At 36.6% G+C, this 24,670-nt stretch overlaps 1 protein-coding gene across 1 annotated transcript in view; it reads left to right on the plus strand.

The window, feature by feature from the left end:
- The window catches only part of PRUNE2 (prune homolog 2 with BCH domain), a 128,232-nt gene that overhangs the window by 46,305 nt on the left and 57,257 nt on the right, over nt 1-24,670 (plus strand). Inside the window, exons 7-8 of the mRNA XM_085312267.1 lie at nt 16,724-16,882; nt 17,861-24,389. Of these exons, the coding sequence (XP_085168393.1) occupies nt 16,724-16,882; nt 17,861-24,389 (6,688 nt within the window). The remainder of the gene's footprint in view (nt 1-16,723; nt 16,883-17,860; nt 24,390-24,670) is intronic.

Here is a 24,670-nt window from a genome sequence, read left to right on the forward strand (position 1 = left end):
GATACCAGCTGGCAGAGTTTTACACCTTAAACTCCGAAGTTTATAATAATACATCTTTTACTCAAACTCTTTATATTAAAAAATGACTTCAAATGAATTAATACATTCTATTGCTTATCCTTCCCTTTAGAATATTCCCATTTTAATCTTAACGCTGCTGATCCAAGSAAACTTGACCTACAGTTTATTTGTTCTTTATGGAAGCAGAGAAGCATGTAACTCTCTGTGTATGTTTCCATGAATTTTGAGGCACTCTGTGATAAAAAATGTAAAGATTCTTCTTTTAATAAGTTACTTGATCACTTGAGACAGCTGAGTGCTTATTTGACTCCAGAGGTCTTCAAGTACGAAGGTGGAGTGTGAATTTACAGAGCCCATCTGTAGCTGAAGCTTACTGTAGGCTAATTCTGCATGAGAATATTCATAATGTGGGTGAAAAGTGCCTTTTTGTAAGGTATCAGAGTTTTTTTCTGAAGTCAGTTAAGCTACCTGATACTACTTGCAGATGATACCCACTTAGCAAATTGTCTTTTCACATGCTGCTTATTGCATATGAACTTCAGGGTCTTGGCTGAGAATTTTAGCAGGAATCTTCTTCTGTGGAAAGTCAGAGCCACCTACTGTCCTAAAAGAGCATTGTTTGTGATTTTTTTGTAGTTTATCCTGTATCCTCAAAGATTCTCCAATGTTTGTTATTAACAGGATATTACTGCTGACAATGTGAGTTCAAAATTAATTATATATGTGTTTCTGGAAACAATATATCCATTAGCATGAACAGCAAAGCAAAGACAATTATACAAATTTATACTGTGCGTAGCTTGTGAATCAGGAAAAAAGCTGGGCAAACAGACATCTACAAGTGTGCAAGGTTTAAAAATATCTTTCAATAAAATTATAAGGTTTTCCTCTCTGTTTATAATTGACTTCTAGTCAATCTACTTGGTTATCTTCTTAGTTTTATCTAAAAAAGTCATATTTAGTAAAGTTCAATTCAGAACATGACTCAATGAAAAAAGCATGGCAGAGCTCTAGTTTCACATTTCGTACTGATTTCAAGTCTACTATGCATCCAAAAAAATCAGGAAAAATATAATGCTCTTTATTTTTATATCTCGCAGTTCTTCTAGTTCAGACAGAAGCCTGTCAGGATCTTTCTCAGCTGATGCTTCTGCACCAGGAGTAAGATATCTCTGCAGGCCATGTGTTTTCTGACCAGTTGCCCCAATTACGCCTTCATGACACTTAGGCTGCTCCATTATGTTTCAAAGTCTTAAACAGGTGTAAGTACATGGAACTGAACAGATATGTCAGTTTGAGACATAAAACACTTTATAATCCAGGCTGTGATTCAAGAGTAGGAAGAGAAGAGAATCACTGAAAGCTTGTATTTTCCAGTAAAGTCAAAAGATATGTGCTAATTATTTTAGTTTATGAGGATCCTTGTATTTTTCAGTGCTGTAGGAGTTAGTAGTGAGTCTTACACACATATGCAAACACACACAATGCGAGTAAGACAGCACTTATGTGTAGGTTGAACCAAATGATTATAAATGAATTGAGGGATGTCTCCTGGGATTGGACATAAAGGTCTTGTAAACTGAAAATTTTATAAACAAACAGCTGTTGGGAAAATACCATTATGCTGTAATAGCTGCTATTAAAATCCATTAGCAATCTTGATGGCCTGTTTGAATTTGATGCATCATTTGCTCTGACAGCGTTTCTTTCCAAAGATTTTTGTAAAATATATGTATTATGAAAGGCAGTAGTAATACACTAGGAGATTAACACCAATTACCTATTTTACTTGTATGTGCCAATCAAGCTTTGAAGACTACTGTATATCCTCTCCGGTTTAAACATCAGTGCATGCACATTAATTTGAACAGCTGCAAGCTTTCTCCATCACGGTAGGACAAACAAACAGTTCTGCAGAGTTGAAGTATTTCCAGGTTAAAACTCATGTTTTAGGCAACAAAACAAATCCCCTGTGTTTCTTGAAAGTTTGTGTACTCTCCTAATTGATGCCAAACTGTCATTCTCCTCCTGTTCATAGATCCAGATAACTCCCAGGATGCCAGCTGCCTTGGGAGGGGGGTGGGCTGTAGCTGCTACTGCTGCCAAAATGAGTCAGACTTCTAAGGAAATTTTGAAAAATCTATATGCCAAGAATTATCTGACATCTCTCCTCTTTTAAGGAAGATATATCTAAACTGTCCCTTCAGAAACAGATATGAAAACCCACATGAAATGAGATGTATGTGTGTCTGTGGACACACGTAGAGGTATGCAGATCTTGTTCACGGATGCTCCAAGAGCACCATCTGGTGGATGAGCAAGTGTAGAAGGCTAAAGCTTGATTGAACAATCAGATTTTAAACACGTGAGAATCAAAGCTGCTCCTCATTTTTGTAATCCTTGTATGCTGATTGCGTAACACTTGATACCATGTATACTTTATTTCCCATTTCTTCTTATATCTTGTGTTTTTCAATGTTTTAGTCTACAAACAGGTAGCTTATTGATAGGAATTTCTTTACAAGAATTTTTCCAGTACTAACTCATCTGTCCATTTTATGGAGACATCCCTGGGACACACACTTGTCCCTAGTTTCTTTTTCTTATCTTGTTTCTCCCCTGTGATGTCTACATGCAGCTTTTTTGCTAAAAGGAGTGACAGAAGATGCTGTGTTTTACCATTTCCTCTCTTTACTCCTCCTCTCCTACTGACAGAAATATAGTTGTAGGGATAATTCATGTTTTGTATATAAGAACATTGCTTTGCTCAAGTACAGAGTATACAGCAGAGGCATGGTTAGCTCCTAAGATGGAGGGACAGAAKACAGTGGGTAATGGCTCCAGGGTAAATAGATGTAGTTGATAGGTGGTTACTAACCAGGTGGTTATGTGTCTTTCAAACTCTAGGTCTTTCTATCAGATTTTCTTCTGCAGATTTAGGGCTTAWTTTTTTTTTCTTAGGATTATGATAAATTTGGTCATCAAAAGAGCTATACCTCTATATTAGCACAGTTTTGTGTCAGTGTAGTTGCAAGAGGCTAAAACTAGGGTAATGGAGTTATGTCATTTAGCATACTCATGCAAGTTGTTAAAAGAGCTTTCACTTGATAACTTACCATTTACTACAAGTTTGCAGTAATATAGTATACATTCCCCTTGTGTGTCTTCTTAGCACACCAGTAGACTGTTTTGCCTAGTGTAGTGGAAGTAAAGTCCTTGTCTCATTCCATATGGATCTTTTCAAGATGTGAAAGAAAGCAGGGTGCTTTTTACAACCCCATCTCCTACCTTTCTAATATTTACATTTTTAGTAATATTTTCAGAAAATAAGTGAAACTATGAATGTAAAGACATCAGATTTCTCTGAAGTTGAAGTGAGAGCAGTCTAAAAGTGAGGCAGGAGGGTTGAAAGTCTTAACTATGGGTCTAATTCTAGAAGGTGCTCATGAACATTCTTTCTGCTTCCAAGAGTGACTTCAGTTTTGTGAATTCAGTAAGACGTGAATATTTTAAGTACGTAAGAAGAGTATTAGCAGTCTGACTCACCTGTTTTTATTTACTTAAATGTTCAGACAACACAAATTCAACATTTGAAAGATTGTATTCAAAATCCTGRTTTTGAAACCTTGAATTTTGAGCAGGCTACAGTGAATCAATAGATCTGTAGCGGCAGATAATGTGGTAGGTAACCTGCTTGCTATGTAAATAAGCAATTAACAATGAACAATTTAATTGATAAATGAAATTGTGCTTTGGTGTTGTTGATAACTATGTGTGTCTTTTCTCACTGTATCAGAAAGCATCTTTCGATGCTTCAGTGAGAATGCATGATTACACTGTAAGCACTCAAGAAATAGAGGGAAATTAATATTTTTAAGACATTCATTACAGCTGTGCATGACATGCCTATGGTTAACTAAAACATGCACTGTCAGTTTGCTATATATATATATATAAGGTTTATTGTTAATTTTCTATTTATTATTGAGTTTATTTTTAAATGTATTTAGTTACTTTATTAATAGTTTCACTGTACAATTTGTCTGTCTGTTTATTCAGGTAAATAAGCCTTAGAAGCAGGCAGATAAGGCTTGGCTCAAAACCCAAGTGCTTAGAAGAAAGCTATAATGGCAGCTTGAGAGTTATTTGTGCTAGCTGAAGTCACTACTGCACAGGGTCACATTATTAGCAGCCAAAAAAGCCAGTTTTACTTATACTTTAGCTGCAGTGATAGTACTGACCCAACACGGTTGGCATCAATACTAGTTTCTGGAAACTGACCGATTAGGTTGCTGAACACGAAAAATAATGATTCTGCATGCCACTCTTCATGTTATTTTAAGACTCAAGGCTTCCTTGTATTATTGTTTTGTAGCAAAAAAAAATTTTTTTTTCAGAACACTTGAAGACCTTCTTTCTTCAAAACATTGAAAGTTGCATGTAAGCATCAAATGAAATTAGAACCAGATTGTAAGCTTATTCCTGCTGCTTTGGGCCCTGAGAGAAACTGATTATTAAACTAGATTTACATGTTGGTGTCAGCAGAGCAGTGGTCCTGTGTCTTAACATAGTTCACTCTGGATTGGGCTCTGGGTAGTCTTGGCTTGCATCTTAGTTGATGCTTTTGCCCATCTACAGGGAGAGGAAATCATACTTCTCTGAAGCATACAGCTGAATAAAGCATACGTGTGCCAGTAGCCACCCAGAATCTGTCTGTGAGACAAATCTTACGTGCAGGTTGTATTTTGTTCTCAGAAACTTGAACCATCTGAGTGATAAAACCTGCTGTCTTGGCTATTGTAAATGTAAAACAGAGACAAGGGTGCTGTTGCTGAGCTTGTGCCTGGTGTAATCCTCTGCTTATTTTCAGACAGGCATATGCAGAGAACTTTGTCTTACCCTGATTTTGCTTTTGTTGGTAATGACTTTCTTAAATCTTTTGAAGGCACTGACTGTTTAACAAATGAGTTGCTAAAGGCATCTCACTTGTGTAATTGTAAGTGCTTATTAGCATCCTTAGGAAAACTTGGGAATTACAAGAAGCTGAATTGCTACTCTTATTTGTTAGCCAACTGGGATTTTTTGAAGGTAAAGTTCAATGTGTGGGATTTGGTGGTCTCCATCCAGGTCCTAGTTCTTACCCAGTAACAGGCAGTGCAGATGAGGGTAAAGGCAGTTCCTCTGAAAAAGCCTCTTTGATCCCTCTTGCTCACACTTTGTTTCAGAGTGTCTTGGAGCAAGGTATGACCTTCCATAGGCAAAAGGTAAAGATCTGAATAAACAAGGAAAACGAACTACTCTTCTGTCCATAGCTGTTTTCCAGATCAGAGCTGTTCCATGTTAACAAGGCAACATGGGCATTTTGCAGTTCAACAAGGTGCCAGTAAATAGTACAAAACTGACTTAAATTAATTTACAACACATTTCTAAAATTTGTGCTTACTTAGCAGAGAACTTCGTGTTGACTACCATGAAGTTGCTAACCCAGGTGCCTGAGAAATACTGTGAGCTGATCAGGCAGTACTGACTTGTGCCAAAATCTTTTGAAGTCAGTGAGAAGCTTTCCATTAACTTCTAGTTTTTTGGAGTCTAAATTAGCCTGTTCACTCAGGCTTGCAGAATGAACACCTAATAATGATAATTGTTGTTTATATTACTTAATGCCCAGAGATCCCACATAGCTTGGGTCATTTCCAGCAAATGCAGAGCCAGGGATCTGTGTACCCTAAAGGAAAACATTTGGAATGGATAAAAAAATAAAAGCAGAACTAAGACTTAAGTACAGTCAAATAGTGTTTTGCTGCAAAGGGAAGCTGTATTTGCAGATGGAGACGTTAGAGGCAGTAGGAAAGAACTACAAAAGTTTGAAATTAAATTCTTAAAATGGCACCAGTAGTTCTTACTGAGGATTCCATTTGCAGCAGGAAGGAGAATGACAAACTCAGAATAGGAGCTGCTTGTGACTGGCAAGAGGAAAAATAAAGAATAAAATAAGCTAAGAATTTGCAGCATTGGAGGAAGGAAACATGTAGGAGAGAATAGGACTTTGGAGCAAAAGTTAAATGGAAGAAGGACAATTTTTGAGAACAATAGTTTGAAGTCAAAAGAAGACCTTGGAGCAAAAGCTCCTTGCGAAGGGCAGATAAAGAGGTAGCTAGAAGAAAATGTGGGCTTCATCAATTATTAAAACTTGATGAAACAAAGCAAAACTGACATAYTAACAGCTTAAAATCTGTTAAAAGCACTGGACCTGAATCCCATTTGATTTATTATTCACTGATCATTTTCAAAGCAAGATATTTAATGGAGAAAACAGATTTGGAGCCTTCATGAACCAGGATGAGAGGGGCCTGTGTCAATGAGACTGGTGCCTTTTTTTATTTTAGTTCAATTATCTTGCAAAATCATTTGCTTATCAATGTAAATAGAGTGAAATAGCATTGGTGATTAAGTAACTATGATTTGTTCCTTTACAAAGATCATAAAATGTTTTACCTTAATTAGCAAAGTGATGAATTCATGAAAAAGATTAATAAGTTGAGATTTAAAGTTCTCATTTAACCTTTAAACAACTTGAGTTGTTAAAGTAAAGAGATTGTTAGAAGTTTTGGTAACTGAACCAGAAAATCAAAATGTATGAGTATATTGTTAGCTTTAAGTACATCTGCATGGCTGCCTTCACATGTAAGAAACATTCAAATTGAATGAAATATTTCCCAGGAGAGTTTTTTTTTTTTTCCTTTTTCTTTCTCTCTCTTTTTTTTCTTTTGTGGCTAACTAATCATTTCATATTAAGTGCCATTCCCTTCCAGAAGGAATTGATTCATTGAGAGAGATAGTGTTATTTGAGAAAGCATCTTTTTAATTTCCTTCTCTTTCTTTTGGTTGTTTTGACTCCACGTTTTCCAGTCTCATTTTAAAGTTTTCTGTTCTTTTTACATTCCATTCTAGGCTAAAAACCTAGATGTTTGAGTTTAGTACAGTTAGAGAAAATGATTTTTTGGGTATGCCATATCAGAATTACAAGTTTCCTTCTGCTTCCTATATACAAATCAGTTTTTCTTTCCCCTGGTGTAGTTGTGTTAGGGGAAGGGGAAGCTTGTAGAAATATAGCAGACTGCAGTTCTGCTAAGCCGTATCTCAGGAATATAGGATAGGGACATTTGCTGCCTACCCTTGGAAGCTGAGGCTGAAATAGGAAGTCTGGCAGTCCTTTTTTCTCCGTGTCCAAAGAGTGCTAGGGGACAGAGTTCACTTCTACTGTACAGAAAATAAAATTAACACCTTCAAGACTAAGTCAGCGATGTTATTTTTAAGTATGCCTTTGGTTCAAGAATTTATTAGCTTGAGTTTATTAGATTTTATTTGTTAGATTTAGTTTATAGGATTTAATTTGTAATTTATTAGATTTATTAGCTTGGGTGAAAGTGGTTTCCAAAGATTAGGAGAAAGTTATCTTCTGTGACAGGCAGAGAGGATATGTGATATACGTGTATATGTATGTGTATATACACACACACACACACACACACACACACATATATATATATATATATGCTAGTTATAGTATAAATTGCATATCATTTCTTCTGACCATGTGCATATGCTGGTATCCACTTACAATATTGCTAGCATCTTGCTGTTGTGTTTTTAGAGTAAATCTAATCCTGCTATCTCCAAACAAAAAAGTATCTCTGTGAAARTAAGAGAAAAAATGCAGCTCCGTCCCACTATAGTGACAATAGTGTACAAGATACAGCACATTTTTCCAAAAAAATCTAAAAGTTTAAGGGAAAATGGCAATTGAATACTGTTGTCATTTTTATGATGAAGCAAGTCTTCATTTCCAATTTAAACTGCAAACATTAAAAATGCCTAGAATAGCGCAGCAGTTTGAAACCATCCTGTCTTGGCATTTTTTTTTTTCCTTGATTGTATCTCCAGGAAGAATTAACATTTTGATACAACATTCGTTCATGGATTTGCAGTGGTTAAATCAATAGTTAATGAGGTTCGTCTTATAATTTGAGCTGCTAGTTTGTTTATGCTAGACCAACTTTATCCATACTCCAAACAAATTATCTCTTATAATCACCAGCCTGAAGATAAATCTCTAAATGTTTTTCTGATGATAGTGCTGTGGTTGGCAGGTGTTAGAAGTGCCTCCCAGGGACAAAGATTGAAGATGGGCTTGTTCTCACAAATCCTTCAGGCGAGGTTGTTTAGCTTTCTATCCTGTCATCTGCAGAGGAGCCTTGTATGGTGCCCTGCTAATGAAATCTAATAGGCAAAGGTCATATATCTTTATGAAGAAAAATGCAAAGCTGGTGAGTGATAAATGTGCTCCATGGGGTTCAATGGCCGATGCTCAGTGATAAAATCCATGTTTAAACTGTTTCAAACTGCTTGGCATATCTCTATTCTTCGTGCCTTAACTACTTTTTGTAACAATTTTCATTAGCAGTGATGTGATTAGATAAATAGAAAAATAGTTGAGTATGCATGCAAACTTGTCTATATAATAAAAAAATAGATGAAGACCTTAACTGGGTAGTTCTTTTTCAGTTTTCATAGCATAATGAATAAGGTAGCTCACATAAAAGACTCTAAAATATTGAACTTAAATATGAAAAGTCTGTCAATGAATAATAGAAGCATGCTAGCTAGTGTGAATATTTAGGTGGATTCTGGATTCAGACAGCTGTAAATCAAAACTGTCTTTGTCAAATATCAAAATACAAAAACTATGGAATGGGGACAAAGTATTCAGGTATGAGATTGCAGCTAGAACCTCTAAAGAATACAAGTTAGTGCCTTTAAGAAATTACTAATCTGAAGTTAGAAGGAATTAAATAAACCAGATTTTGTTGAATCACTGCTGTTTTTGGAGACGTTACCAGTTCATTTGCTATAGTTATACTGCTGAGCTAAGAGACAGTTTAATAAATCAACTCAGGCTTGATGGATTCTACAAACCATTGCAATGAGTGCGTGGAAAAGGAAAGAAATCTCTTAGTATTCCCTCTTTGACAAAAGGGTATGCAAAGAGCCTGAATGGATGAATGGTTGATTAATTTTGCTAGAAATTTTCTTGACAGCCAGAAGTGTGTTTTTGTATTGCTATGTTTGCATGGGATTTATTTTGTGAGGTGTGAATTATTGCATATAAATTTACACCTGAGACTTAGCTGGCTAAAATGGGCAGCTTATGGTTAGTATATATGCTTGTGATGTTTCTATGTGTTTTAATTCATCACACTAGCAGGTTACCCCCTTGCTTCTCACTACTCGTTAATCAGTCAATGGTGAAATCAAATATAGTATCTGATTAAATATTAACCTTGTGACTGAAGGGGTAGCTTGTGTCTTTTTCAATAATGTCTTTTGATTGGTTTACAAGCTACTGAAAAATTAGGTGGAAATTCTGAACCAGGATCAGAAAACAGAATAGTATAAAGGTAATTTTAAAAAGTGTCACTGTTTTATGCACATGGCCTATTGACTACTAAGGTATGACAATTGTTTATTTTTCTTCTTAGCTTCTGAGGCAATTAATGTATTAAATTGTATATACAGTACTATACCTTAGCAATCTTTTCCTCTGCATTTTGTAGATATTTTGTGCATATTTTATATAGAGAAAGTTTGCTTTTAAGGGCGTGGCATGAGCAGCTGCCTTGATTTCTTTACCTTTATGCTTTGGATATTAGTAACTGTGGTTTCAAAGTAAGAGACTTCCCTTTCCATGCAGTTTTCTCCACAAAAGCATGTACTTACTTCTGCCTTCAAAATGAACTAGTATGAATACATTTCAACGTTGTGTAGGTACGTTTCCCTGTAGTTTGCTGCTTGCAGGCAAAAGTCGTATTGTTAGTATTGCAACTTTTTTGGTTTGTCCCTTTATTTTACAGAGGTACAATTTTGAATACGATTTTGAAGAAAATTTAGCCTCTAAACTTGAAAATAATATCTGTGTGTGTTTTGCTGTATTTTTCATTTTTAACCTCCAAACTACTTAACRTCCTTCAACTGTCAAAAAAGCTAAAAAATGGCTATTCTGCTCATTTTTGAGTCACAGTGTTTGTATTGCAGAAAACATCCATTAATAAAGGGAGAAATTACAGGCTCTTTGAATTTCTTCCATTGTAAACAGGAATAAATAAGGACTTTCATCTTCATCTCGCTAGACCAGATGATGTACATCCCTTTTTCAATTCCTGTGCTGCTGCTAAACTTTTTCTCTTCCACATTTTGTGGTGACAGCTATCTAATATCATCGTATGATTCCAGTGCATATCCCAACRGTATGCACACCATTATCTGTATTTTTATCCCAAGGCTAAGCACTTAATGTTTATCTCACGCAGGAACAGCAATGCCTTATCAAAGCGACTCCCACCCGTCTGGTTTATCATGTTCTTTGAATGTGTATGCAGGGAGCTGGCCGAGTGCGCCCTCCCGTGAGACGTCGTGGATAGCAGGGAGTGTTCTGAACCTTTTTCATTTCTGGGACTAGGCTTGTAGAGAGAATCTAGGAAGTTAGTTATGCACCTGAGCCTAGGGGTAGTAAAGGTAATGCTAAACAGAAATTCATCTTGTTATAGGTAGTGCATCAGAATGTTGTACTTGTGCTTAAATTTCTTACTAATCTGTTTTCTTAATTTAAGAATTTAAGTTCAGGATGCCTAAAGTCAAACATACTGTGTAATAGGGGTCTGTACAGAGCAGGGTTGAATAAGCTTTCAGACACCCTCTTCTCTGCTCTTTGGTTTCTGGTTTCTCTTTGGAAACCTTGGGAAACAGCTTTAACAGGAAAGGGACAGAAATTGAAAATAGAATTAGTGGTTATTTTTGTTCTTTATGAGATCAGTAAATGTGAGAACAACAGAGCTGCTGTTTGGTAGATTGAAATGTACACCAAAAAAAAAAAAAAAGCTTTTCTTAAAGGAATGGAGAATTTTGTACAGAGTGATTTTAACCAGTGGTGTTAAGCGATAAAATAGTGCATATGCTCTTCTATGACTCTGGTGTAGTTTCATAAGTGCTTATACTACTTGTACTTTTTCCCATTTGTAGTGACCTTACCTGAAAACTTTTTTTTTTTTTTTTTTTTTTTTTTTCTCGCGCTCTTTTTTTTTTTTTTTTTTTTTTTTTTTTTTTTTTAAAAATGGCTTGTCTTTCGTGCTTTTTTGCTTTTCTCTTTCTTCAGGAGGGGGCATCTAGTAATTAGCAGGATTTACAACAAATGGCACACAGACTGTTAGCTCTGCATGTGTGCTATAACATTGGTGTTTACCCTATTATATTGCAATTTAAGTATGTCATAAAGTTTTATCAGTGATCACATAGAAAGAAACTGGAATACAAAAGTACTGACCATGAAATATTAAGAGGATACAGTGAGAAGCAGTATATATTGGCTTCTGGATCATGATAATTGCTTTAATTGTGAAAATTGTAATGGGATACAGTGAGATTCCTCATTTATGTTTTGTGATGGTTGGGTATTTTTAGCAAATGAGTTGTCAGCAGAAAGGCTTCATTAGACCCATCAGGGTATCTGCCCATGAATAACGAATCCCAAACTGTACTGACAGTTTCCTTGAGCCAAAATGATGGAGCACCTCTGACAAAAGCCATATTGTGCTCTCCGTGTGAGAAGTGTGAAGAACAAAAGAGACAGTTTGTTCTTAATTTGGTCAGGTTAATATTGACACAGTTAGCTCAGAAGAATCAGAAGTGTGTGTAATGTACATTTGCAGTGATCACTTGGGTAATTAACTGTTGGCTGTCTTGAATCAGAAAGTGTTACTAGAAAGAGAGAAATTACAAATTCTCTTTAAGTGTTTCTCAGAGATTTTCCTTCTTTTACATGATTTTTGTGTTTGTAGTCGTATTAACTGTTTGGTTAAAAGCAAGATTCCTAAAAGAAGATCAAGTTTCAGAGTAAGAAGTTTCGTTTCTGCCAACAATATGTAGCCTACACAGAATTTGTATTGCCTTTCACAATAGAAATGCATAATAACTGAACAAGTCATATTCAGAAATTTTCAGAAGTCTGTGGTTTTTTTAAGCAGTACTTTCTCTGGATAATACAACAAAAAGCTGTCATTTTGGAATATTCAGTCTATTGTTATGTTGTAATACTGTATAAACTTTCTATACATATCAGATGAAACAAATGCACAAAATAAATACAACTGCTAAACTACAAAATTTTTCCAGTATCTGAATTGTTGATAACTGTATAGCTAGTGCAATTGTAAAATATATTTATGGTTAGATTCTATTTATTGCAAATATATTCCAAATCAAGCATACTTACTGTCCATTCTTTTGTTTTAGGCTATTTAGGGGGCATTATGTCAACTAATAATGCTTATACATACTGATCACCTGCTGTGCATTGTGCAAATACTATTTTTTAAGCCAATACAAGCTAATAAACTGAAGGAAAATATTAAAAAAATGAATAGCTGACTGACTTTTATCATGGTTGCAGTAACTCAGTGTATTTCTTACTGCGTTATTTCATCAGCAGTCCTTGTGATTAATTTGGAATGTAGCAGTTTAAGAGTTGAAATRATTAGCACATTTTTGAAGAAAATGTTTTATTTTCTGTTAACATTTACAATACATGCAGTGTTCCGGTTGTTTACTTAGGTTTAGCAGATGTGTGAAGAACTCATATGTCTACCCTTTTTTCAATATATAGTCTTTGCTAATTTATAAGAGTTTCTTGTTTATAAAAGTGTTTATTTGAATGTTTGAATGCTTGTGAAAGTCGTGCTGGATTATGTAGTTGATATTACTTAAAAGAGTAAACTTTATGAATGTCTGAAGAGTTTTTTTCAGCTAAACTAATTTTAAAAAAAATACTAATTCTTTAACAAAATTTCTTTGCCTACTTAAAAAACTAATAATTAATTTAATGCTTTGATTAATAGTCTAGTCAACCAAAAAAAAATTGATAAAGTAGATTCATGGTGCTATAAGACATATAATTTGATCTTACTTTTATTTAGTAGCTTAGTTAACAGCATTTTCCAGCAAATTTATTCTTTGTCCTGTTCTTGTAATGAACTTTGTAAATGACTTGCATATTTTGTTTTCCTTCAATGTGGTGCTAGCACATTTAAACCCCTTTTCATATCGCTCTGAAAGATCTCTTATCAGTTGATAACAAGGTTGGCTACCTTGCCACATTTTGCTAATTGCTGCCTGCAGGTTGTCAGTCTCAGCACTTGTCCTGGCATGCACAGTCTGTGGTTTTGAACAGTGTCTGGCAAAGCCCTCTCCTCTCTCTGAGCATATGAACAAGAGGATTGTTTTAGTGCCTGTGGCATGAAGCTATTGTTGTGTGGTTTGACTTGCTTTATGAAGAGGCATTTTGGAAATACCTATGTAGTTTTGTGCTAATTAATATTGTTATGTTGCACACGTTAGACATTTTGTGTACACGCAGTGCTCTCAGCTTGCTTAAGTGAAGGCGATGTTCTTTGTTTTGARCAGAGCTCAATGCTGAAAAATTAATGAACACAAGTAACATTGCTCCTGTTGCAACTGTTATAGTTACTGTGAGCCTAACACCTGAAGTCAGTTATTTTCAAAATAATTTCCTAATTATTTTGAATAATTATTATTCTTAATAATTTCCTAATSTTAAATCAGATTTACATATGCCACTTTAAGACTTCCTTTGTCCTGCCAGGCACGAAAGCAAATGAAGATTAATATGAGCAAGAATAATCTTTCTGTAGAGAAACATCAATATCTTGTAGAAAAAAAGAGTTTACAATAAAAATGCAGGACCAACTTTGTTTTCTTTTGTGAATGAGAAAAAGCAAAGATTTAAATGTATAAGTTTAGACATTTTTTGTTCTCATAAATCATTTAACTGTTGACATAGTCATAAATTATTAATTTAGAATCTTTTAAAGATAATAATGAATTTTAAATAGCATAAATCAAGCATTTAGAATGTTTATGTTCATTCTAGAGCTTTGTCAGCAGTCTGCGTAGATTTCAGATACCACTTGAAACTGAGGTGAAACAAAGATTCACTTCCACTTTCAAATAYGTCAGATTTCCAGATGTATTCACATCTGACTGCGTATGATCCTTTGTCTACAAATACTCCTAAGCTTGTATGACTGCATTTAGTTTTCTAAGTTCTAATTTAGTTCAAACTAATTTCAGGCTCAAGGAAAAGCATTAATACTGAATATGATTCCAAATCATATGAAGCCTGTAAAATTTCCAGGGCTGCACATAGCTCCACTACTGCAGCCCCGTTGTTCCATCACAGCTTTTGTGTTGAGTGAAAGTTTTGRCTCTAGCCATTGTTTTCGCAAGTGAAATGCCCTGTAATATTTAATCTYATTTTATGCTGTTTAGAACTATAAATGTTGCTAAATACATGCCCTTAACAACTGGGCTAGAAACACAGAAACAGTCTCATTCGATGGAGCATCTCATTTATCCACAAAGGTATTGGCATTGCTTGTAGAGCAGTACCAATCTCCTTGTACATATTGCACCCAATGGAGAGAGACTTGGTAGCACGCTCAGTGTTGTCTTTGTGCTTTTATCAGTCATTGACTTGCTGAGAACTCCAGGAAGAGATAACGCACACTGTGAGTAATAGTAAGATGGACAGCATTGCAAGAAATGCAGAGAAYCTCACGTAGTTGGATCAGATACTGTAGGCAGTACAGACCTGTTGGTGTTTAAATGAGCATGGTCCAGTGTGAAGCGCTTCAGTCCAACTGCTCCAGCAGGGATTTATATTTGACGGCTTCCCCACCTACAGCAGTAACGTAGTGGGTCACCTACYGCTGTATCACCTAGTGTTTCCCTTGGCTGTATGATACAAGTCAGCAGAGAGCACGACACACTGCAGATTCAGGGTTCAGCACCTTCAGACTCATTACCATGGCCATTTTAGTTCTTTTCCTTTTAGTTCATTTCCTGCTCTGACTGGGAGAACTGACCTTTGGTTGCATGGTATTTGGTGCCACCCTGAAAGGTGCCACACTCTTGCTCTGTTAACTGATCCCCACCACAAAGTGGCTGCTAGTGCAGTAACATTGCATCTTGCTCTGTTCAATTCTTTGTCTTGTTCTATGTCGCCTTTAGTGGTTTTTAGCCTTAATTTTTAGTAGTATGCCTCCAGTTGCCCTGCATGCATATAACGATTGCCTAGTTGGCAGTGCTTGTGGCAGGGGAGTTTTCCCTACCCTTGCGGGCAAGTTGAAGAGGTTCTCCTTCAAAATACTGCAGGAAGCAAGATTTTCTGCACTTTCCAATCTACTGCTTTGTGAATGTCGAATGCTAGCTGGTATGAAGGCAGAAATTCCCAAGTCACAGTCACTTTTATTAGCTTACAGTTCAGTTAGATAATTTTAACAGAAACTTTATAACTCTTGATACAAGCTAAGTGTAATATAGAAGCTAAAACATCATAYAGCTTTAAGGTTGGTACATTTTTTAGAATTGCCATTTATTTACATAAATGTAAAAAAAGAAATGTAAAACCCTTTGCAGACTAGATCCTTCCTTGGACTGTATGCTTTCCTTTGACCACCCATTCTGCTTGAATTGGCTGTGAGTGGGCAGCTGAGCTAAGGAGTTATCAGGGATCCTCACATAGTCTTGAATCTGCTGTAGTTCGTCTTTTACTCCAAAACATTGTGACTATTCCAATTGCTTTTAGGCCTGGGTAACTGCAGTCATTTCCATATGCTCAGGCACATTTTGATACTTCTTCTAATATACTCAATACTTCAGCCTTCAGAAGAATATTGCCCACTTGGACATTCAGATCTTATTCATGATAATTCCTTACCACAAGACTGTATTCAGATTTCATATATGGATGTCCACCAGCAAACTGACAGCTGACTTCTATTTGTGCAGTACTCTGCATGAAGTTGTAATAAAACTTACTGTTAGTTACTACACAAACATCAAAGTGGAACTTCATTTCTGATCTAGGAAAAAAGTCTAATTCAAAACATTTTGACAAAGATTTTCTTTAAGTTAACTTACAGGGAGGGAAAACATTTTGTGAACACATTTGAGCAGATTAATAAATAGTATTTGTATATATGTTACCAAAACAGTAATTTATCAGGTAGGAGACAGATGTGGGGGGGTACCATGCCAGTCTGCATATACAGTTGTGTTCTGTTCATGATGAACTGCTGTTTATTCAGAGCCAGTGTAGCTTAGCAGCATCAGAAGAACTATTATAGCACATGACATTGTGCTTAGTTAGAAGACGGCAGTAAATTATCTCAAATACAAATAGTAGAAAAATAAAGAAGAATAAGATTCTGAGACTTTGTTCATTATTTCACTGGCAGTTGTCAGAACAGAGAACTGAAGAGAGAGAGATTTGTACTTTGTGCGTTATGCCCTCAGGCCAGAAAGAGCGATGCATGGTTTATGCTGCAAAATCTACATGATTATTCTGTATTACCCTGATCGAAGTGTAAATGAGAATGGGAACAATTAATACAATGTTTACATTCATTCTGTGCATTTTTTATCGGATGAAAATAGCCACAATGAAGCAAACCAGTTTTTAAATCTCTTGTACCAGAAATGGCTATTATTTTTTCATCAAAGATCTGGATGAAAATAGTAAGGAAAATATATTGTCGTTTCTTTTAATACCTAATTTCTTGCCATTTTTCAGGACTGCGTGTTACACAGGAGTCTCGTTGGTGGTCTGAAAGCATTCATAGATAAGTACGGGTTTGATGTACTTGTCATTTTGGCCAACTGTTTGTCAGATGAGGAGCAAACCAAACGACAAATAATAGTATATTCAGAAAACTTAGAACTAGGCAATCAAGTAAGTACCTGAAAGAAGACTCAAATAATGTCTTTCCTGAAAAAAATATTCTTTAAAATACTACGACAATCTGTTATTTAATTAAGTGAGGCTAAGAAGTAGCTACAGTCGGCTGGCAGATGAGTAGTCATTTGAAATAACTGTATTATTTACAAGATGTAAAATAAAAGATTCCAATATTAATGATTATTTCTGACCAGTCTAACAAAAAGAGGAAATGCTCAAAAGAAATACAGAAAGAGAAAAAAGTAATTTTCAGTTTAGCTAAACTAGATCTTTTTCCGCTTGTTTTGACTTGGTTTTATATTGTGATCTACCTCAATGAGTTTTTGAAAGTGAGTCATGAACACATTATAAAAGATGATGACCAGAACACTTATATGTGTGTATTCATTGCTGAAAAATTTGTGTTTTAAACAGAAGCCAAATTATTACTAGGATTTTAATGTATCCAAAGACAGCTGCATTTTTTTCATGTTACATGTCCCCAGATGGAAGAAATTACCACTGTGGCAACTTCTTATTGCTTTTTCTCGGTCTTAAGTACTTCTAATTTTAGAGATGGGTATCTAAGTCACCCCACTGCTTCCAAAGTCAATACAAATCTGTTTTGTGAATCTAATTAGCACCTTCTAGAAATACTTATTCTATATTCTTTATATATAGTGTGTCAGACTTCTTAGGGCAACAGTTAAACACTTCTTTAGATTTTGTTTCAATGATGAACAAGTGAACTTGAAAGTCAAATAATATCATTTCAAGTAAATAATCTGGCTAATCCTATAATACATATTTTGTATTGATCCTGATTTTTAATTTATTTATTTAAGTTTAATAAAAAGACTGTTACAGCAAAATGACCAAAAAATAGATTAACAGGAATAGGTAGTCATAGCTGTGTTACCTAGTGAAGTAGACAGTACTGTGCAGTTGTACCCACAATTGCATCAGTTTTTGAAATGTCCTATTTTTTAACAGGTCTGCTGTGAATTAGAGGAATGTCAGAATCCTTGTTTGGAGCTGGATCCTCTAGAATGTGGATGTGACCAAATTCTCGTTTATCGTCAAGAAAATTCTTTGGTGACCTGTGATCAAATCCTTCTTCTAGTTAAGGAAGTTATAAATAGAAGACAACCAGAAATGGTATCAAACAGTAGAACTTCTTCTACTGAAGCTGTTGCTGGGAGTGCTCCACTTTCACAAGGATCTTCTGGTATTATGGAGTTATATGGTTCTGATGTAGAACCGCAGCCCAGTTCTGTCAATTTTATAGAAAATCCTCAAGATCTCAATGGATCTATACCAGCCCATGTTGATGTTAACGTAGATCTTGTGAGTCCAGACAGTGGATTGGCCACTATTAGAAGCAGTCGGTCTTCCAAGGAGAGTTCTGTTTTTCTTAGTGATGATAGCCCTGTTGCAGAAGGTGCTGCTTCCCATCACAGTTTTCTGCCTGGTTTTGATTCCTACAGCCCTATTCCTGAAGGTACAATAGCAGAGGAACAAAAACCTCAGTCTAGAAACAATAGCGATAACTTTGATCTTTTCAATTTTGATATAGCACCCATGGTTACAGCTCCATCTGAGTCATCTTCTCATTCTGTTGACTGTTCCCCAGCAGACGACTTTTTTCTTAATAGTGATTCATCAGAAGGACAACCACCCACTGTGCAGAAAGAACTCAGTGAGGCAAACCTACTAGAAAATGACATACCAAATTATTCAACTGACTTACTGATGTCAACAAATGAGGAAGACAATTTGGCTGAATTTGATGTGAATCCAGGAGATACACGTGAGAAAACTGCAAGTTTGATCGATATAGGTGAAGGTGATTCTTCTTCACCTGAAATGTTGAAATCTGCTGATTCAAGAATTCCACCAACTCCTATGAACAGTCTTGTAGAAACTTCTCCGTTAGRTAATGGACAGCCTTTGTTCTTTCCACAAGATGTAGTAAAAAAAATTAATGAAATGGATAGCACAAACTATTCTCAGTCTCGTGTTAGATATGGGAGCTGGTGGGATGGCTTTGACCTAGAGTCTAGAAATGCTGATACGTGGAGTTCAAGTGAGCAAGAATCTGTATTTCAGAGCCCTGTCTTATGGAAAGATTGTAAAACAAGTCCATTGTTACGGGAACGTATTGAAAGAAGAGCCTCAGATTCTGTGTTCTTGCAAAAACAGCCAAAGCAAGTGGAATACACAAGAACAAGTCTGTGGGATAATCAGTTTAAACAAGATAATCAGAACCTAGCGAATGAAGAGAAAAACATTGAACATTCATGTTTGCAAACTGCTTCCTTTGTGGACACAGAGCAAGAAGTAGAGAACTTTACTGACCCTTGGAAGGCAAGTCGGCCAGTATCTGTGGTTTCAGATGTATGGTATACTGGTGAAGGGAAAGGTGGTCAACTAGCTGGAGACTCTTATGAAGTGTGGACTGAGTTTGGTGCAGATGGTATTGCTAAATCCTCAGAAAATGTATGGAACATGCCCAAACTGGACAGAGAAAAGAAAACAGTGAATAATCCTGAGGAATGGACCATATCAAAAACTAGCTTATCAGATTCTTCAGAAATCATAGCAGACAACGAGACTGAAAATGCAGCTATTCAGGTGTCTCCAGAAGCCTGGGATAAAAAGAGATACTCTGTAGAAGAAAGTGGAACATCTGAAAATGCAAATTTTACTATCAACAATATGCAAAACAATTTCAGGTTACAAACAGAGGAAAAAAATCTATTGGTTGACCCTAAACATAGACCAAAACAATTTGAAAATATAGAGACCTGGAATTTATACGATAAAAATGTCAGGAAAGAAGTAACAGAAGTAGTGGTACCATGGGAAGATACCTTCTTGGCATATAAATGCTCAGACCTTAGCTCGTCAAACATTGGTGAAGATTTAGTTATTTCTCCACTAGACACCAATTATTCAACGTCTGACTCATATATATCACCTACGTATGTGGGAGATGAAAGAGAAAATGAGGATAAAGATTTTGACGAGGAAGCAATTACTGATAAATTCATAATCCCAAATTTAGATGAACCAAAAGTACTTGAGAAAGCAGATAAGAAACCGCTGTCTCCCAGAAACATACCTTTTTCAAGCTCCAGAAACACAGCCATCTGGGATACACCCTTAAATAATGAAACCCACTTAACAGAAAGAAGTTCTGAGATTACTGCTCTTTCTGCCACTGACATACCTGTACTTAATTCAGAGCAAACAGCTTACCAGTATTTTTCAAATGAGAAAAATACCGATGAAAATAACTTTTCTATCTCTCTAAACAGAAAAATAACACCAGCATACCATCAAACAGTGAATGACTTGTCACCACCACGGAATGAATTAAATATTAGATGTACATCTGAAAATGTAGAAATGATGAGCAATGTTCCTGTAGAAGACACAGACATATCTACAACAACTTCAGATGCTGGAAACAATTTGAATCTGAAAGCATTTGACTTAGAAAGTGAGATACTGGGTGAAGAAGAAGCACAAAACACTGTTAATGATGAAAAGCTGGATAGTTGGCCGTTGGTGCTGGAGCCAGACTCACGGAGTTTGCAGACGAAGCAGGATTGTGAGGAAGCCTGGGAGAGCTACAATACCATTGTCACCTCTCCGGAAGGAAATGAGAAACGTAAGAGAATAAATGAAACAGATGGACAGGAAAATATTAGTGACATTTGTAACAAACCCATGCAAGATGACAGTGAATCTTCATGTAATGCTGATTCAGAAGAAAACAGGTCAATTTGTGAAGTTCCCAGCGCACTAGAAAAAATGCGGAGTAATGTTAGATCAGAAACTTCAGACAGAGAGAAYGTGTCAGTTTCCGATGACTTTAATATAGTCAGCCAGGAAGAGAGGAAAGAGTTATTGCAGGACAATGAAGAATCTTCTTCAAGTGCTTCTGAGGAAGATAGAAATTATGAATCTTTTGATGACTCCAAGCCACAAAATTACAGTTGTTCTGAAACATCACAGCCACTTTCTGAGAAAGGTGAAAAGGAGACTACAGTGATAGATGATGCACTGAGTTCTGAGATGGAAAGCCTCTCAGAAAGTTCCAACAGAGGTACTGATAATCGTGAAGATAAATCTTCTAAAATGCCTGAAAATGTAGGTGTCTGCAGTGACTCTGGGAAGAGTGGTTCTCACTTAGCCACATCAATTCCTGTGAAGAATGAAGCAGCAGAAGTGCAGACAGAAGAGAAAGAGGGCTTGTATGATGTGGTTCCTAATAATTTAGGCCTTTGTAATTCTGAGTTAGTGTCTTCTGAGGATAGTCCAGAACTGAGCAGCACTCATGAAAAATCTTTCCTAGATGAGTCTCCACAAGTTAAATTTCAGAAAAGTCCTTCTGCTGGATATGTCAGTGTTCCTGACATTACAGATATATCTGTGGTTAAAAGTTCATTTTCATGTGACATAGATTCTGGGAGAAGTGAAAATTCTGAAAACTTAGAATCTGCTAATAACCTTTTTGGAGAGGAATGTGTGGCACTTCATGACAGTTTCCCCCAAACTGCTTGGAATTCACTGCCAACTGAAGATTTGCAATCTCCTGGAACAAGTCCTGAGGCAAGTGAGGTCCTTGAAATGGTAAACACCACAAGCAGCATTTCTAAAGATATACAGATCAAAAGTTACTTGGAGGAAGATAGTATGTGGAGTGATTCTATAAATGATTATACACACTCAACTGGAACAAGTCCTGATTTAAGTGATGCTTCTGTGAATGCATGGGGAGACCTTCCAGTTGCTAGCCATCAAGCAGAGAGTAGAGGTATATGGGATTTCACAAATGATAAAAAAATTGAAGAGGCTCATAAAAAAAAAGAATTTGGGAGTGAATGTCAAGAAGGGCTTAAAACAAGCACTGAACACAAAGTTCCTAAAAATTTAGATTTTTGGAATGCCCATGTAGATGATGATACTGTATCTTCTTTGTCAAGTCCTGAAATAAATGAGGATTCAGAGAATTCAGATACCTGTCCAGCAGTGACGAGTGAAGATTCCACATATGAAAAAAATAAACACAGAACATCTGAAATTGGAGGGGATTATGCACAATCCAATGCAACAAGTCCTGAAACAGATGAAGACAATTTACATAAAAAAAATAAGATGGGAGAGGAGGTCCAAGTAAGCATCTTAAATGAGAATCCTGAAACACTTAAAGCTGAGAGTATATCAAAGGATGGCCTGACTATAACTGAGTCTGATGAGGCTTCTGAACATTTACAGCACCAGGAAACACTTCAGGAAAAARCTGAAGAGACTATTTTCAGTGAAAAAAATGGTACTTCAGAAGACTCATGTTGGCATGAAGTGAATGAAGATACTACACTGACTTTTGCGGTTGGCGATAAAGAAGAATATTCCTCAAAAGCTTTAGATAAGTGGAATATGTCACGGGAAGCTGATTTAGGATTTGAACCAAAGTCCGTAGTAAAAACATATGATTTTCCAGATGACAGTTCAGAATGGTGGAATTCACAAAATTGTGAAGAAAAGCGAGTGGAAGATCAATATTCTACTTCAAATCTTTCTATAGCAAACCAGTTGATAAACAGTAAGCAGGGCTCCTGGGGACCACCTATGCCGAATGAACAACTAGAAGATGCACATTTCACTCATCCGAATAGTGAAGGAATTCAGGCTCTCCACCTACACTGCAGTGAAAAAGAAAATGAAAGGCTAACACACGCTATGAATATTCATGATAGCGAAATAAATCAAGATACTGARCAGTTCAAACAATTAGATCCCATCATAGTCGACAAAGAAGGAAGGGACTTCAAAGAGGAGCCTTTTCCCACAAATGAGGGAGATCAACTGACTACACAGAATCTCTTTTCAGAAGATTATGAACTAAGTATGTCAAATACATTAGTTCAGGAAAACACAATACTTGCTGAACCAAATGACAGTGAGGGAGGTGCAAGTCTCATTCCTCAAGAACAACAGCTGGGTACCTGTGAAACAGTAGAAGTGCAGAACTCCCTGCCAACTGCTTTCACTGTAGAAGACTTATCTTTTGAAATGACTGAGAAGTCAAGTCCAGGGTGGAATATGGTAGTTCCCCAACCTGCACTTATCCCAGATATTTTGCAGGATAACACCCAACAAAATAATCAGCTGTTTTCGGTGAAACCTGACCTGTGGACTAATACCGAGCAGCTTTTCACTCTGAAAGGAGACAGTGAAAATCCTGATATATTAAGTCACTGTGACCAAGACAATAGTTCAGAGGCATCAAGCAGTCCAGATGTGTGTCAGGAGTACGACAGTAGGCGTGCCTCTCTCCCATCTTCTCAGACTGAGGTGGAGTCTGAAGGCAAACATAGTCAGCTGATTTGCACACTGTCAAATATAAGTAAAGAGGTAGATTTTGATTCAGAATATCAGTTAGCAATGCAGAAGTTGGAGGCACAGTCTGAAAGTGACAGTCCCCAGAACTATGATCAAGGAAGGACCAATGAATCCTACCAGCTAATCTCTGCTAATGCTCAGGAACCTTCTACACTTGCAAATTTGGAAGAATATGGCCTAGAAAGGAAATCTGTTACTGAGAAGGCTGAGTCAATTAAGATCCCTATTGAAGTTTTAGGAGCAACATCCTTAGATCTGGAAGATACATTCCATGAAAGTCATATGGCTGCAAGCCGTCAAGAAACACCAGTTGATTCAGCTCAGACAGTGGACTCCCAAACACATTTTATTCCCACTGACTTCACTCTACCCAATATGCCAGAACAAAGCTTAAAAGAAATGAGAGCCTTGGCTGAAATTGGAAAATATTCTGTTACTGACCATACGGCAGTAACTGGTGATAAATTAGAAATAGCAGGTGAACACATGGATGGATCTGAGACTCGGGTGGAACGTAACATCAGTAACACATCAGTCACTAATACCCCATCAAGCACATGCACTGGAATGAACACATGGACAGTAGTGGGCAGTGAAGCAGCAGAAAGGGAATCAAGTGCAAAACAGATATTCTCCCACAGACCTTTTCTGTCTGGTGATAATGAAGTCCATGAATCTGATTCAAATAATGGGCTAGTTGGTGACATAATGAAAGAACCCGAACATAAAATTGAAAATGATGTCCCTGTGTATAAGGGAATGACTACTGATCCATTGCTGGTCATGTGCACTCCAGCTTCCCATGTATCTCTTGGTGCCAAACACTCTGGCAGCGGAGAGTGTTCCAAGGATGAGCTTTTGTTAGAGAAGCCATTTTGTGACAATGTTGCTTTGGAAAAGCCTTTACCTCTGCTTACTCCTCCGGAAGATGCAGAAGGCACCCTAATGATCAAGGTTGACAGCGTCAAGGATCAGATGCCTGACACATCTGCAGAGTGCCCTCAGCAAGTAGCTTCAGRAGGCTCTGAGATTTTGATGAGAATCAAACATGAAGCAGAAACGACTGATCTCGACTCACCACCAGGTGGAGATAAAGGATCACCCGATGGTAAGAAAATCTACTCTTTCCAGAGCTTGTTCGTAGGACAAAGAAAGAAGTAAATATTTGAGTATTACTGCTGAATGGTGAGGCTTTGAGTGCAGTTTCAGGTTTGTGTGTCTCCCTAACGTACAAAACTCTGTACTTTGGGAAGACCTCTAACATCACCCTTCTAGACTGATAAAAAGCTTTTAAACATTGAAGCAGTGACATCATTTATGATGTTTATACAGGGCCTAGCACATAGGACACTGAGTCAATTGCCCAATAGGAATGATCACAGTGTTAAT

The sequence above is a fragment of the Rhea americana genome, unplaced genomic scaffold (genome assembly GCF_003343005.1).
Source record: "Rhea americana isolate MKP2758 unplaced genomic scaffold, rheAme1 scaffold_11, whole genome shotgun sequence".
Classification (NCBI taxonomy): Eukaryota; Metazoa; Chordata; class Aves; order Rheiformes; family Rheidae; genus Rhea; species Rhea americana.